General features: G+C 34.7%; 1 protein-coding gene across 1 annotated transcript; it reads left to right on the top strand.

The window, feature by feature from the left end:
- Nucleotides 1-476: 476 nt before the first annotated feature.
- Nucleotides 477-13,581, top strand: CCDC91 (coiled-coil domain containing 91; the record flags this gene model as incomplete). Its single annotated transcript, XM_010011254.1, has 5 exons — nucleotides 477-506; nucleotides 617-695; nucleotides 8,044-8,201; nucleotides 11,324-11,512; nucleotides 13,477-13,581. Coding segments are annotated over exons 1-5 (561 nt in total), but the record flags the coding sequence as incomplete, so codon positions are not given.
- Between the last annotated feature and the right edge of the window lie 4,076 nt (nucleotides 13,582-17,657).

Here is a 17,657-nt window from a genome sequence, read left to right as displayed (position 1 = left end):
AAGTTAGGAAGACTTGGGTAACCTGTGGAGAGGAGTACTTGGATGAAAGACTGAATACTCATTTCCGAATGAGTTGTTGATGAAGTTATGAAGAGCACATAGATGAGCAAGGTAGCAGTTGTACTCAAGTGAAGGTCTCTACTCATCTCTCGTATAACTGAAGAACAAATATGAGTCACTTTGTCATTTGACTTCTAGTTGATCATAATACCAGCGCATTCCTCTTATGAGACTGGCCAATGAAATATAGCCATATTTCTGCAGTGTAGAGCATTGTATTACTTCATACTTGTGGGCTTTTATGATGTGACAACAGTGACTTCTTTTACCTGGCTTTGTTCTTTAAAACTAACACCGTGCCTTTGGTTTTGCAGTTTTTGTTGCTATTTTATGAGTAAATAGGATATAACAATTGAGTGTTTTGCTTTTTGTTTTTTTAATCAAGATTTCTGCTATATTCTGGTACCAGTTGAAAAATGGATGACGATGACTTTGGAGGATTTGAGGTATGCTATTTGGATGACTTAATTTTTAAATGTAACTATTTTCAACTATTTTAAAAGGTATTTATATCATTTTATAAAATATTTATTTTTCTTTTTTTGTGTGTTTCTAGGCAGCAGAGAGTTATGAGTTTGGAAGTGGTGAAAAGCAGAGTACATCCCCTGCTATTGCTTGGGCAGCATTCCCTACAGGTATTAATAAAATCACTACAAAATTTCTTAATAATGTATTGCTAGCCTTCTGTATTCACTGTAAATATTAGTGCCCAGAAGGCACTACTATTGTATATACACAATGACACAATACGAAGTGATGAAAACCTAGCATAATAATGTTCCTGAGTAATTATTTTGGGAAGCTCCATAGAGCTGAACTTTCTTGAGGAATGAAAGAGAAGTACGTTTTATCCAGTTCAAAGGCTAATTGATATCTCATGGGAAGAAGAAACAGAGCTTCGTCACTCAAATAATATTCCTACTTCTGAGTGTGGAAGGTCTGTTGCAAGTGATTGGAAAACATACAAAAAGTAAACTTAAAAGTAGGGCTTGTTGCTTCCTATATTCTATTTCTTTGTGATAATTATTTCGTTGCTTGAGGAGGATCATCTTTTTTTTTTTTTTAAGTTTTTAAAGTTAGAAAATATATTATACATCCTTTATCTCAAGCAGAAGCTGAAACATTATGGAGCTATTTTTATTAATGTATAGAAATGCCCGGTGCCTGTCTGGATTTTAAGAAATTAATAAAAACTCACTGATAATGGATAAATCTACAGTATCAGCAGAACTGAAAGATTAAGGAGGTGTTACTTGATTGCCAATTGATCTTTGTTCTGGGAATTTTATTCTTTGGTCAGGAACTAAAGATTTCTGCCTCTTATTATATAATTATGCTGAATAAATTATGCAAAATAATTATAATTTTAAAAGTAAGATGGGTTTATGTCAATATGAACTCCCCATAAATCATAATCTTCAAATTGTTTTATTTATTTGTTTTTAGTACTATTGAATTTCATCTGTTCCAGAATAGTTTTATTTGTTGTTAAAATAAAAGAAAACAAATAAAAACCAAAATTTTGCAAGAGGTAGGAGGGTTGATGCCTGCATTCTCCAACCTAGTTGACTATGATTCTGTGAAAATAAGGAAACTGTATTTTCCCAAATAACGTTAATATTAATCTTGTAATTTTGACTGTTATTACTCAAAAATCTGTAAATTCATTATCATATTTGAATGTGTTTAAATTAAATCCAATATAGCAGTGCAGTGCCTGTCTCATGAAGTCTAATTTAAATCTAATGAGGTATGTACAATTTAAATGATGTGGAAGTAACATGGAAGTTTTTTGTATGATTTGTGAGTGACACAGAGGTCTTGGGGTAAGTTCTACCAAGGTATTTTAAAAGAAAATCCCTTGCATTCAGAATATCTTATCAATGTAAAACCCTTTACATGACTCTTCCATGCCAATGTTGCTGTGAATATAACTTATTGCAAAGGGCAAGATATTAATAGCATCAATCAAAATGCTTGTTAGGCATTGATTTGTTAGTTAATGCTTTTAGTAACAGAAATAACTAAACTGTTTGCCCAATGTTATTTATATATATATATATATAAAGTTGTTCTTGGTTTACCCTAGCAATTTTTCAGTAAGGTTTGATGAAAAATGTAAGAAACTCAAATGTATTATGGTGCTATCAAGTGTAATACCATTATATATACCCAAGATTTGGTGAACTTTATGGAGTCATAAATTTCCTGCATACTTGATGTATCTAAGATGTAAAAAGTTATAAAACAACACTGTAACCTTGTGCAATATTTCTCAGCATGCAGGAAAAAATCAGATATTTCTAGAGCCCCCAGTGTTGATTAGAGTGAGGAATTTTGCCCTTCAATTTTGTCTTGAGCTTCTTGCTATCCATTTGAAGGTTGATTTCACTTTTTCAATAGGCTTACAGTATGCTAGAATGTTTATTGGTATGTGCAAATAGTTTTTTTCTGTGCATTTTTCTGTGCACTTCAAATCAGGAAATGTTTATTAATTGTGGTTGGTGGTTCAGAAGAGGAGAAAAATAAGAATTTGTACAGCAGAAATATTATACCATTCTTTCCCCTTCCACCAGGACAAGTACGAGAAACCATGTACCTCTTTCCATTATGCTTATCTCTAGCAGTGTCACCTAATAGAAAAATTTTATTCTGGTATTATTCTAAATTATAAAAGTGGGAAAAAAGTTGGGTTTTTTTTTTTTTATCTTTCATGGTTTCAAATGTGAATTGGAACCCATCAGACCAAGTGCTGTATAAATATTGAAACAGAGAGTAGGGCTGGTCCAAAGACATTAGCTCTGTGAGACAGTATGCATTATGAGTGTGGAGGAACGAACAAGTAGTGAGAGAAAAATAACAAGTGTAGTGGGATTACTTATATGTCTTTGCTGCTGTTAGCAAAGTCCAAATAACTGGCTGTTATCTTGGGTCTAGTCCTTCTGATTATCTGAGGTAGAAATGAGTAATCCTTCATACTTAGTGTCTTCATATATGTGATGGATTTCCTTTTTTCTTTCCAGCCTTAATATGAGAAAGTACTAAGAAGAATCACTATTGTATGCCCGTTGTCTGGGCTTTGGAGAGATGTGAGGGAACTACTTAGTGTTTTCTTAGCTTGTATTTGTAAAGTTGAAAAAGAGCCAACCAACAAAACACTTTGAGAATAAAAGTTGCTCTTTGGAAAGATGAGATCTCTCTAAGAACAGTAATGGAGAACTAAGCCCTATGTTTAAGCCTCAGATTTAAATGCAGTTCAGAACTGAACACAAAAATTTTAAGTTCTTAAGAGCTCTAAAATAAATTATGAAATATTCTAATATCTTATCGGTGGTCCATCTGGTTACCAGAAGAATTCAAAGAGGCTGTCTGTATTAATTATTATGTCTGGCCAGAAAACTCTTGGGGTTTTATTGTAAGACACTTTTCAGGGGGTTTTGCTATTTAGACTCATAGACTAACAAAACAAAACTGATGAGAATGAGTTCTCAGTTTTCTTGTGTAGCCATTGAATACTGAAAGATTTTTTTTCTGAGTTTCAACTAGATGGTTGCAGTGTTGTAAAATTTTGGTAACTGTATGTGAGTTCTACTTAAATAAGAAGTTAGGAAATTAGTATTTCCATATGGCCTTAGATTTAAGATGCTGAAATAGTGTATGTAATTACTTCTTTTCTGGAACAGTTTGGCTTCAGAAGACTAAAATGTGGGGAAGAGCTTTCTGCTGTGAACTATAACAAATCATCTTGAAAGTACATTCAAAGTTTTGCCTTCCTCTCTATATGTTGATGTAAACTGGTATGTGTAAAGAAGCAGCCAAGTGTTTCCTGTTGGTAGGAGGGCATTCATGCTTATTGGAGTCAACAGAGAAACTGTTATCACGTTATGTAGACATTTACTTGTTGATTCTAATGCCATAACAGATGTGGAGATGCACCTCATTCTGTTGAATCGATGATCTGCAAATACAGTGATTGAAAGTGTTGGTTTTGGAAAGTGAAAAATTGGGAAATTTGCTAAAGGGGAAAAAAGGGAAAATTAAGAAAACTACCAAAACTCCTACAGCTTTGCAGAATACTATGCATGCCATCTGAGACACAGCATTGATTATTGGCATATTGGGTGTCAGTTGGTATCTATTAATGTATCCCTCTACTCATTCTTCAAGTAATTTAACCCTTTCTAGTAGTTCTCAATTTATGTTGAGCTAAAAGCAGTGTAAATATAGGAAATACTTTGTCTATTTGGTATTAAATTTATTAGTTGATTATTTTTGTTTCACAGTAAAAGAAGAATTATCTTTTTTTAACAGATTCTGCTGCTTTTCCTTCATAAAGTTGTTTTTCACTGATTTCAGTGATTAATGGTTAATTTTACTTAGTATTACTTAAGTATTTTAGAATGCATGTGACATTCTGTTTTGTGCTAGTTTGCTCTGTATTGGCAAAGTAAATTGGTTGATGTTTGTAAAACCAGTAATTTTCGGTTTATTTTACCTAAGCTGTTTATTCAGCATTATGAAGGCTGTAGATCCCTATATTGTAGCTCTGACATTACAGTTGACAGAAATTCCTGCCATGTAGAACACAGTTTTCTGTCTCTTACAGTTGTGCTTGAGCAACTGTGTGGGTCTGGGATATAAGCATATCAGTGAAATTTGGATACATAAACCCAGTCTGTATGAATGTTAGTTTTAACTGAAAATGTTCAGTGGTACAGTTTACAGTTTATACAGTATAATTTAAAGGGTCATTGAATTCTATCATCAAAGACATGGGTAGTTGAGGATGGAAATACAGTTTTTGTTTCTTGTGGTTTTTTATTTTTAACAGCTGAAACCTGCAAACTGGGATAAGTATACTAGAAGTAGTTTGCAATGTTCTACAAAAGTATGTGAAAGAATTATTTTATGGTCTGTTGCTCAGAGCTCTGATGACATATCATCTGTTAATTACTGGATATAAATAACATCCAATTAGTAAATGTTACTCTTGTTTATTTGTTCAGTTCAGACTTATTCATATCTAATGTCTTCATTCTGAAGCTCAGTACGAAGTATGGAATGTGATCCAATAGTTCATGTTCATCTTTGTTTTGTTTTCAGAATTTCTGATCCCTCGTGATTTTTATAGTTGTTTGAGTTTGCATTACTAGGATAAAGATACAGAATTTTTCTTGCGTGAGCAAGATTGCAGGCTGTTACTGATCTCTTCTATTAGTTTGGTTAGTTCTTACATACAAACCTATCACAGAATATTCTTAATACTGGGAAATCAAGAGTTTGTAAATTATCAGATTTTTTTTTTTTTAAAGTACAATTCTGGCAATAACTTATATCTGCATCTTATTTCAGCTTTCTTGGGCATATGACTTCTGATAAGCTTGTAATTGAGTACGTGCTGCTTTTCTTCTTAGAATTTCATTAGGACTATCAGACTCCTACATTGGTTTCTGAAGAAGTTAGAGAAGATACACTGCATCAGGATGGGATACTATGGAAGAATGTTTGTTATTATCAGAATGACCATGTATCATAGTAGATGGTGCAGCAGTTGGAGAGGATTTGTAAGTGGTGCTGAGAAGCCAATATCCATACTACATGTGTTTCAGGAGTTTTATGTCAGGCTAGTATTACCTTGGTGTTGTGGACTTGAATGTCCATTAGCTGTTGGAATCCAGTCAGTTTTATCAGAGGCAAGATTTTGTTTCCGGAGTTCTGAAACTGTTCCATTATGATAACTAAAGCATGGCAAGCAGGAAATGATTGATGGGTCATCTTCATAACCAAATTACGAGCTGAACTAAAATGCTAATGCAATTTCACCAGTATATACACAAGAGGAATGAATTAAGTGAGCTTGAATTACAGATGTAGAATTACATGTAATTCTAGGAATGTCTAATTTATGAATCCTCAACACTGCTGAAAGTGAAAAGAAGGTTTTGTAAAAAAAGATGTTTGAATGATACTTTGGAGAATTGCCGCCTTTTCTTGTCTTCTGCAAATTCATGTATTTAGCTGAATAATTTTAAACCATGGTATTCAGAGGTGGTCGCCAATTGTTGCTCCTCATTTCCTGGACTTTATTTTGACAACTTCAGAGGTGGGTTTTGTGTTTCTGCTTTTTTTCCCCCCTCAAAATGTGAAGCATTCATTACAATAACTGGAATCACTGAAAACTTGATCTGATTATAGAAGGATCCACATAAAACTGTATCAGTTGAAAAATAAAGTCTTATATCTAGTATGGATACCCCAGAATATGTGAATACCTTAAGCTTTAATCTCTGTGAGTCTCTCTTCCTCATCTGTATCCAGACTCAGTTTCTGGGTTTACTTCTGTGATAAATTATTTGAATGTGAACTATGCTATGGTAATCATCACCAAAGGATGAATGCTAACACCACAAAGATCAGTGTCATGTTAGATTTTTCTGTGTGAGTTGACAGTTTTAGGAAGAGAAACAGCTTGTCTGCTCAGTCAGAATTACCTGGTACATTATTGTAGTTGGTTTTCCATCTGTTGGAAATTGATTTCAAACTAAAATTCAGGCTATTAAGTGATAGCATAAAACAGAAACTTAACTGGTGGTTTTAGAAGCAAAAAGGTCATCTTCTCTATCATCTCACTGTCATTTGAACTATCAGAGTAGGTAATGGTTATAGGAAGCTGGTTTGTAAGCCAGGGGAGGGGAACACAGCCTAAAAAGTCCCATTTCCAGTTCTGGAGAAGAGTTTACTGTTAAAGATATAGTTGTGTCACCATCTTTTGTTTTTGTCCTGGTTACCTAAATTGATTCCTGTTCTGTTCACCCAAGTATCCAGATTCTGCTCAGCTGGCTTTTTTCCTCACCACATGTTCAAATCTACTACTGCTGCAATTAGCATACTGATTATTTTTCTGTGTTGTGGTCTATTTTCTTTATTCTTTTTGTTAGATGAGGTTTGTGTGTTCCTCTCTGAATCCCAGAACTGGGAGATGAAGATGGGATTCGGAGCATCTGGATTCAAGGATTAGTGTGGGATTAGAGGCATTTTGAGTGCCTCTAGGCCAACATATACACTTGTTTGCACTGTGCTATGCACTCTTGTGCAGTATTAAAGTGATATCAAGAGGCTGAGCCTTGCTTCAGGCTAGTGGAATCTCTTACATTTTACCAGATTTGTAACCATAATGTGAGCTGGTTTTTCAGAGCAATTGGACATACCTTTTTGTCTACTGCAAAGACAATACCTGCACCTATATAAAAGTTTGCAGGACTTTGCTGTTAAATTAAAAATGTGTGCAAAGCTTTCTTTTCTCCATTCTTTTTATATATTTTTATGTCTGAATCTTTCATAATGGTGCTCAAGTTTCTGTTGTGCCAAGTTGATAATGATGATCCACTGTTCAGGATTTTTATGGCATAACTGGAAATTTCTATGGAAGAGCACTCACTTCAGTATTAATTACACTTAAGTTTTATTGGCTAGAGAGTTATTTACTTTATCTTTTGATATCTTACAAAATGTAAACCTGCTTTTATCATGTGTCTTGGTAAGCTGTTTGTATGTGTCTTCAAAGACGGTTGAGATTTGTTACCTTTAAAATTTCAAAACTTAGGAAATCTTAAGTACTGTTTTACAGTTGACTTTAGCTGATTAAAGATTATGCTGAAGCTGAAAGATTATGTAAATGCAAAAAGACAAAAGTTAAAACTGCTGCTTTTGATGGCAGTTGTCACACTTCTGTGTAAGTTACAAGTCTAAATTTAGTGTGACTGTCCAGTTTTAAAGGTCCTTAAGTTGATAGTACTCAAAAATACATGAACTTTGTATGGAACTGTCCTTCAGTGCAATTAGATTGTAAGAGGTACGTAACCTTATGTTGACTATACTTTTTGCTAGTGTAATGGATTTTGCTAGATTTCAGAGCCAGAACTGTATTTTTTTTAATGCTTCTTTGTATTGTGTTCTGTGTTCTGTTTTTATTTCTTGCATTAGTATCTGAAGTCCATATATCTCCTGACGTTCTTCTGGAATACTCTGTGCCATCTTCCTGCCTGGTTCTTTCTGACTCATTCAGTTTATCAAGTGATAACGTGGCAACAACTATTCAAACAGCCACCAATGTTGCAAACCCTGCTGTTCCTGAAGAACTGGTAAACCCACAATTTTTGTGTTTCAGTAGGGGAACACAATGTATTAAATATCTTAGCATTGTATCTTTTCTGTGCAAGAGTTGCCCTTAAAGAGCCAAAGGTCCTTGGAGTTCTGTAGTACAGACTTTGAAGTAAAATAATTTTTAAATTATGTTTAAATCCTGTAACTGGGAAACACCGTAGTACTTTGGTACCGACTGCAAGAGGAAAGTGTGTTAGAGTTACTAAAAGTTAAAAGCATGCTGATAATGCTAGGCATGAAAGCAGGAAACAGTATCAGGAAAGTTCTCTAAAAGGACTTTGTTACTGTTAAAGCTGTAATGATTATGGCTGTACATATATGTCATACTTGTATGTTTTCTGAAGTGGTTTTAGGATTAAAGAATCAACATTTAATCTTTACTTATTATGAAATTGATTTTATTTTTGTTACTATATTTTACTTCTTCCCCCCCATTACTTCTAAAGTTTTTTTTGTGATCTGACAGAGTCCTAGTTATGTGAGCTTGATCTCTCTTAGTGGCTGCAATACTGCTGAGAACTGATCTTAGCTTCTTTGGTGGGGGTGAAAGTGTTTTATTTTTAACTAAATAGATGAGCAAGGGGGGGAAAATAATTTGTGTGGAGATCAGCACACAAAAGCTAGATTGCCATGGATGAGAATTAAATAGATTACCCTCCTAAGTGAATTTTTATTGCCACTCATTGCAGTCACACCTATTTAAACATGTTTATTGATTGTGAAGTTCCTTGTTTCAGGACTCATAGTAGTATATACTTGAATTAGAAAGTGCTCTTCTCTTTCTCTGAACCAATCAATATTTTTGGCAGTATGCAACCCTCCCATTTTCAGCACTTACTTGGTTCCTTATGCTTCACAATTAAGTCCGATTTCCATAATCTGACCATTTAAAAGCATTTACCTAGTGCTATTTAAAAAAACTTGTAAAAATACTTCTTTTGGTTGAACTGACTCTTACTGTTTTTCTTTGATCAGCATCTGTACGTTCACACCTCCAGAAAGACTGTGGCTAGTACAGCTCCAATAGTTCAGTCTTAATAATGAGTCAGCTACTGTTTTGTATCTGTTCTCACCCTAATGTTCTGGGGAAAGCCTGTAAAAGGTGAAGACAACATGTGCCCAGATGCAAATGATACCAGAGAAAATTTCTTAGAAATCCAAAAGCTGGGTTGTTTTTCTCTTGAGAGGGAGGGAGTGTTCATTTTCTTTCTTGACTGATGCCAGTCAGGGTCATTTTCTGTGTTGAAACTCTTCATCTGCCTTTCTGACAATGTTTTGATGAGTAAATTTCTATTACTGTCAGGATGATCAAAATATGCTTTTCTTCAGCTACAACAGATCCTATCCTTTTTGATTTTGGCTAACAGTGAAATGTGAATAACCTGTACCCTTTCTTGTTTGCGCTAGGCCAGCTACTTTAGCTTGTGTGTTCTCTGAAAAGAGCACTTTGGATATTCTAGAATACTAAGGCCTAGGTGTATTTTTTTAAAACTAAAAATGATTTGGTTAGGTAATCTTACTAGAAATACACTTTGTTACTTCTAAATAAGTATATGGGAAAATTCTAGTTATAGGCCATGTTTCAGTTTTTCTCATCTTGTTCTGGTCAGATGCTGACAGACCCATAATTCCATAAACTCTCTTCTTAGTGCAGGAGATAAAGGGAATTGAGAGGAGGTCCTTGAACATTATTTTAAAATAGAGATCACACTTTCCATTTTTGGATAAACTGAAGAACAATGGTGGATGTAAAATTATAAAAAAATACTTAAACCTGTTACAGGGGGATGATAGAGCTGTGTTCTTCTATAATAGTATCTCCAGAGCCTCTTGAGGTTTCATGTTATAAAAAACATCAATGTTTCAGGTTCAAACATCACAGGTTTTGGCAGTGCCAGACTCTGATCTTCAGTAGTTCTCCAAAGTAGAATTAGGGTATCTATTAGAATTAGCATATCTATTAGAATTAGCTTCTTTGCTTCTTACTTTCTGAGTGGGAATTCAGAGTAGAAACTGCAGTTTTCTTTCTGGTTGTTTTTTCCTGATGGATCCTGTGTATCCATGTACAGTCAAGATCTCAGCTATTCTTGTTTGGGTTTTATCCAATCTATTATTTGAGTGTGTGTTTGAAATAAAAGGTGTTAAGGTAATTGAGTCAAACCTCTTTTAATAAATACATTGAGATATTCCTTTCAGCACCACTCTTCAAATCTCAAATGCTTTCGGTTTTCAAATTGCTGCTAAAAAAGTGGTAGCTGAAATTTATTTACAAGTTTGTTCCTTTGAAGTTCCTTTGCTGTGATATAAAACAATTTTTGTTCCCTGTTCTCCCTTCTTTTTAGGGGGGGAGGGGGGAGGGGAAGCTTTCGTTTTTGTTAATTATACCACAAAAATATTTTAAACATCACTTCATTTATTTTTGCACTTTGCAGAAAATATGGGCTTATTACCAGTGTTTCATCTGTTTTGTGTTGTGTGTTCTAGAAGCCTCCATTTCAGTTTTAGTACTTTTACAGTTCACTGAAATAGCATTAAATAAATGTGGTAGCTATGTCCCAGTTATTCTTATTCTGTTGGTCTAGCTTCAAAATGAGATTTATTTTAGCACAAAAAGTTTCTATTCCCTTTCTATGACTACTGTTTGCAGTCTGCACTGGGTGAAAACATGGAGTAACTAATCCAAGGGGAGTTTATTTCCCTGTAAGCCTGATGCTTTGGGCACGTGATTCAGTTTTGCTCTGTCTCTTTTCATCTCTTTTGAGTATTTTGACCTCATTGGAAAGTGAGGTATCTGTGCCATGCTTCTTCTTAAAGCCTTCTCCTACAGTCTGCTTGAAAAGCAGTGGAGGTTATCAGAAGGATGGATGTGAATCCATCTAGAATTATTACTAGCTACTGTGCAAGTGTTGGAGCTTTCTTTTTGGCCACCACATCCTACGTACAAGAGTGTGTATGGCCAATTTCAGAGAAGTGTGGTTTCAAAAAAGTAACCTTAGTATTTGCAGTTTTTAAGTTCTGTAATATCATCTGGGAATGAAATTTGACTTGACTGGAATGTTAAATTTCTTTTACCCTTTTTTTTTTTTCTTATGTGAATTAGATTCAAGCAGATATTCCAGTTGCCTCTTTGAATGTAATTGAAGACAAAACTTTAGTTACATCAACCATTGCTTTGGTTGATGCTGAGACACAGAGAACAAATGAACCAAAGAGCTACCTTCAACAAGCTGTTGCAAACCTAGAAATCAAGCTTTGCACTGCTGAAGAAGAAAAATTAAAAATGAAAAAGGTATGAACAGGTTTTTGGTTTTTGGTTTTGGTTTTTTTTTTTTTTTTCCCCATAAAAAATGTTTGGCATTTATATAGGATTTAAACATATATGTAGCTGGTAGAGACTTACAATGTATTTTTTATAGAAATTAACCCAGTTCCAGAGAAATCATCCAAAATTAGCCAAAATACTATCCCCTCCCTTTCCTCCTCCCATATCTGGTGTCTATTTTAGGCTGAAATTTTCTGAAGTGTCAGGTTCTCATTTAGAAACTTCTTCTGGAGGGGAAAGAAAGAAAGAAAAAAAGGACACATTTTCTTAGCATGGAGACAAGTGGTTAGAAGGTATAGTGATTCCCCATGTTTTGGGAATGTATGGTCACTGAAGTTCAAAGTGTCTTTGCTTATCCTTATGAACATAACACAGTACACTTTTTTCTTTTTTTTTCATTTTTTTAATTTTCTTTCCTGGGAGCTTTGGTAAAGAAATACTTCATATTCCCTATGACATGAATACAATAAGAGTACTAGAGAGGGCTATGTCTGTAGTTATGTGTCCAAGTTAATCAAAGGTCACTGAGGCATTGGACAGTAAGTTTAATCTCTGCGGTTCTAAATACGGCTCCTTGATAGCTATCAAGGAAATAACAATGAGGATGAGTAACAAGTCGATGAGGAGGTCTGGAATGGATTGATTTTACTAGGAATTAAGTGTATAGAGAAGGGCTGGAATGGAAGCATGAATAGACAATAAGAGGACATAGGTTGAGAGCTAGGCTCTGAATTGAAGTGTTGACCATCAGTTTTTGTCTCTGCAGTAGAATCAAAGGCTTCTAATCTCTAGAACTGTTTTTATTGTTTTGCTGAGAAGCAGGATAGCTAAGTACACCTGCTCTTTCTGTCTTCCTTACGACCCTCTCAGTTGTTACTTTGAATAGCTGTACAGTGATCTGGCAGGTCATTTGTTTCTAAACTGGCTTCCTGCATGGCTGCAGAAGTACTTGTTCTTGAGCAACTGAAAGGGTGCCAACAGCTTATGTATAGTAAGAATCAGTTTGGTAGGAGAACAGCTGCATTAAGAAAAAATAAAAATCTTTTGCTCTTTGTATACCAAAAAATTTTGAAGTTTGTTGTCAGTGTCATTCTTCTTCCTCTCTTGGTTCATGGTGGGCAGGCTTCTAGACTGGCTTTCTGCAAGATGACAGAGTATTTTGAAATTATTATCATTTGGAGATGTTGGTAGAGATCATTAGGGCTGTACGTAATGGGATTTCTGCCTTTCTAGTGAACCATTTGCTAACAGTACATTAATATGCTGTTCTTCAAATGCAGAAAGACGGAACAAGTGATTAAAAATATTGAAATAATTAGAACAGAATAGTTCCAGCTGGTAGGGGCCTACAACAATCATCTGATCCAACTGAGCACTTTAGTGCTGACTGAAAGTTAAAGCATGGTATTAAGTGCATTGTCCAAATGCCTCTTAAACACTGACAGGCTTAGGGCATTGATCACCTCTCTAGGAATCCTGTTCCTGTTTTTGACCACCCTCTTAGTAAAGAAATGCTTCCTAATGTCATGTCTGAACCTCCCCTGTCACAGCTTTGAACCATGCCCCTGTGTCCTGGCACTGGATCCCGGGGAGAAGAGACCAGCAGTTCTCTCTCCACTTCCCTTCCTCAGGAAGCTGCAGAGAACAATGAGGCCAGCCTACAATCTCTTTTTCTCCAAACTAGACAAATAGACAGTGACCTCAGCTGCTTCTTATAGGATGTGCCTTTGATTTTTGAATACTTCGTACTTCTTGAAAATATTGCCTCCATTTAAAACCTGCAGAGTTTTCTTCCACAACCCTTTATCTCTGTGTATATTATGATAACAATACTATAGTCTTCAGAAATGAAATTAGTTGGAATGATTAACAGATTCTCACAATTCACAAGTGTTTGTAACTTCCCATATTTTATTTTGTAAACTTTATAGGAATTAGAACATTTATTGGAAAAACACAGTATTCTAGAAATGGATTTCTTGAAGGAAAAAAAAGAAAAAGTAATTTTGCATCAAGATCACTACAAGACACTCCAGGTAATTTGTTTCTTGTAGTATATTACTTTTTTCAGGAAGGTTTTGTATAAAATATTTATGTCCAACAAATACTCTAAGTATCTACAGGTCTGCTCCAAAGCCTTTTCTATTTAAAGAATTTCTAAGGTCTTTAGATCAGAGGCTGACATTTGATATTAGCAGGAACAGAGGTTTAACAGCCCACCCGTAAGTACATTATTGTAACTCAGTTCACTCATCTTTATTATGATCTATTTTGCATAACAGATGAAAAAACCACTTTGCACAGGAGATGTGTGTTTAACAGTATGACTGAGCATGTTCTAGTGCAGCAATGTTATATATAGCTATAACTAAGCAGTTGTAAAATATTAGCTGACTCAAATATGGAATAGTTTGTGTTGCATAATACACTGTAAAGTGTAACTAGGTGCTAGACAGTGGAATTAAAACTGCTTCCATTACAAACCCCAGTGTTGTTCAGTGAATACATTTGAAGTCCTACATACAAGACAAATTTTTCATTGAAGTTTTCTGTCTTCATCCACTGTTATAGCAGGAGTGACAATGTTTAAAAAGTTTCTTGTTGGTAATTCAGCTTCACTTAGTTTTTTTGCAGCTGTGAATGGTTGGGGTTTTTTATGTAGCTACTCATTGTTTCCCATTTGTACTTAAGGGTTGCTATGATAATTTGCATTGAATTCCTGGATGCTGTACTTCCTAGAATTTGTGATCATCTATATTTTAATCTTATGTGTGTAACATCCTACTTGGTGAAAGAAGTGTTTGCTTAGCTATATTATAAAAATGAGTTTTGCTTAAAAACATTCTGATTCATGGAACATCATACTGGCTAAAGTTAATGATCATCATAAACTCTTGACAGTAGAATTAATGGATATTATTTTTTACTACTTTCATGATGCTCTTCAAGTGGAAGTATTTAAGTAGCGGATATGTTACTGAGGCTTTCAAGGATCAGTCAGCCTGTATCATACTTCTTTGATTCAGGTACTACAGTTTTCAAGAATGGCAACGAAAGGGTCATAACTCACTTTCTAGAAAAACTCGTGTACTTCCTCTTGTTGTCTTCTGGATATAGCCAGAATCAAATCAGAGAAGAAACTGAGTTATGCTTCCAAGAGCTGACAGTCAAAATTACTCTTCATGAAATTTGAATATTGGATACCTTTTCTTAGCACAGTTTTTAATGCCAAATCCTTTTGTCTTTCTCCTTTGGCTCCTACAACACTGGGGTCAACACGTGTGGCCACACAGAGTATATCTGGCAGCTACACAGTACAGATGTCTGTCTTGCTAGCATTTCTTTTTCCAGTAGAAACAGCTGGTTATTAATGCTATCGACTTGAAAAGCTCAAAAGCAGACTATAGCAGTGACTGGCGTAGCTTTGGGAATTCTCAGGATAAGAATTGCAGCTGAACTGATTCTGGTATCCTATGCTGTAGGTGTGCATTGACTTAATTCCTCTTAAATGAAATTTATATGTTAATATTTGAGTTGTAAAACAAATGCCTCATAAGATGGTTCTAACTGCTTTTTACATTAGCATGCATTATTTCATGCACCCTTACATTTACTAATGAACTGACAATTAAATAAACAGATTAACATATAATCACTGTTCCTAATTGGGGGGAGCAGAATTCCAAGTTTTTGGTGTAGTGTTAGCATTTAACTAACAGGTGGCAATGGAACATTGCGCCATTTACGGTTGCGTAAAAAAGAAAAGTTAAGTTCTGTGTTTCATTTAAATAAAACTAGTTTCCAAAAAATCAAGATTAAATGATGTGTGTTGCATTTTCATATTCTTAATGTTGTTTCCATATGTTACTACAACTAGAGGCAGGAAAGGGGCAGCAGTAGATTCATAAATAGAGTAGATGAATTGCTATTAACTAGTATTATAGAGTTGTTTGGACATTTAATGCAATGGTCTCTTTGAGATCTTGAATTCATACAAGCTGGTAAAATTAGAGTTATTTTTTTTGCTTCAGTGTTTGTAATATTTAAGAGGCAGAATAACATCCTGTAATTCAACTTCTTCACATAGAAAATGCAGCTGAGTTAAAATTGCTGTGGGAAGTGTAATTTTAGTTTTCTTGACTAATGTGCAGTGTTGCAACTATAAAGTTGCATAAATGCAATGTTACCCTTTTAATTCCTTGCTCATTTACACAGGAAGAAAACAGGTACAAGTGTATGATTTGTGATATTTTTGATATATCAAGTGTATTTTGATATCTCATTTGACGTATGTCAGTCTTTTTTACACTTTTTTTGATCTCAGTCATATGTATTCATCTTAACTTTTACACCTCACCTCTTCCCTGAACGTGATTTACAACATGTTTCGAAGACATATAGCGCTAGAAAGAAATACGTGGTTTTGACTCGAATGTGGAGGTAGTTGTCATTTTAATTCTATAAACCTAAAATTTTGCTGCAGCCCCATGGCAATGTGTTGTAGAGTAAATGTTGCATTTTAAGACTACCAAGCTGCCTTTTGTAATACAGGGAAACCCCATCAATAGTGAAATGGATACTCCTGTTTCACCATAGAACCATAGAATGGTTTGGGTTGGAAGGGGCCTTAACGATCATCTTGCTTCAACCCCCCTGTCATGGGCAGGGACACCTTCCACTACACCAGGTTGCTCCAAGCCCTATCCAGCCTGACCTTGGGCACTGCCAGGGATGGGGCAGACACAGCTTCTCTGGGCAACCTGTGCCAGTGCCTCACCACCCTCATGGTGAAGAATTTCTTCATATTCTCTAATCTAAATCTACCCTCTTCCAGCTGTTTAGTAGGTGATCTTTTGTTTGCAGATCTGAGAGGGAACATGTACTTTGAGAAGGGGAAAACAGTGCCTTGGTTCTAATGCTCCAGGTAGAACCTTAATTCTTTGGTCAGATTGTTTAGCTGATAATACTTCTGATATTTGGTGTATCTATAGACAGCTGTTACTGATGATTCACTAAGAACTGGATCATGGTTTTCCTCTGCTGTTTTTTTTTTTTTTTTTATTGACCACACAGTCACATTTGAAGTAATACATTTGAAGTTGCTGGAAAATTCTAGGTGCAATTATACACATTTTTTCAGATCATCAACCGTTTCTGAAAGTTGAACAGACCAAGTTTTTTTAATGAACACTATAGTTCATGTGGTGTGATCCTTCTTTTTGGAATAGACTCTTTTTTTCTTTTGGCAACTGACATCTATTCTTCTAACTTAAATCTGTAGTTATTTTGAAGGCACCATAAATCATTTTATTGTTTACATGTTTTCTTTTGAAATCCTTTGTTTCTGTTCTGCCTTTTTTTTTTTTTAATGGAATATCTTTTAAATTTTTATTGAAAAAGTGACTTTAATATGCTCATTTTAATTAGTAATATTGCTGTTGCAGGAAGTAATGGTTAGAAATTAATTGGCTTAGTACTATAATTTAATTTTTAATTATATTTTTGTGTATAAAAAAGCAGGTCAGATAGGCTCCCTATTGAAATGATGATTTAGAAAGGTAAGAGAGGAAGTTTATGCTGGAAGAGACATTGTCTGATCAGTATGTAATGATCCAAAGGAACTTCACTAGATCATGCAGTAACAAACACCTTCCTGGGATTATGTGGCATAGTAACCTAAGTACAGTTGCTGCTGGTATTAGATAATGTTTGTTTTTTGTTTTTTTTTTTTTTTTTTGTTTCTGTAACTGTTGATGTTTGGGGAATTTTCATTTGAGTACCTATGTGAATGCCACTTTTAAATTATAAAGCTTTAAATTATGAAGACTTTTTAAAGTACAGTTAAGACAAAACAGGAAAAGGTAAACTTGAGATTTTGGGACAGTTTCTTCCCTCCTAATTCTGAGTGGTGAGTTTATTTTCATTCTGATCAACACTGCTTGTTGACTGGGAGGTGGTGGTGGTGGTGTTTTATATGTTATACCCATATATCACACATATTCATATAAAAGGGAATACATACTTATGCCTGTCTCCTTGTTTTTAGAGATGATGCAGCAAAACCTTAAAATACTTTGTAAGGTATACAGAATTAAAACTTTATGTTAATGCT

Source organism: Nestor notabilis, unplaced genomic scaffold (assembly GCF_000696875.1).
Source record: "Nestor notabilis isolate BGI_N333 unplaced genomic scaffold, ASM69687v1 scaffold14583, whole genome shotgun sequence".
NCBI classification, from domain to species: domain Eukaryota; kingdom Metazoa; phylum Chordata; class Aves; order Psittaciformes; family Psittacidae; genus Nestor; species Nestor notabilis.
This window is presented reverse-complemented; position numbering and strand designations above follow the sequence as displayed.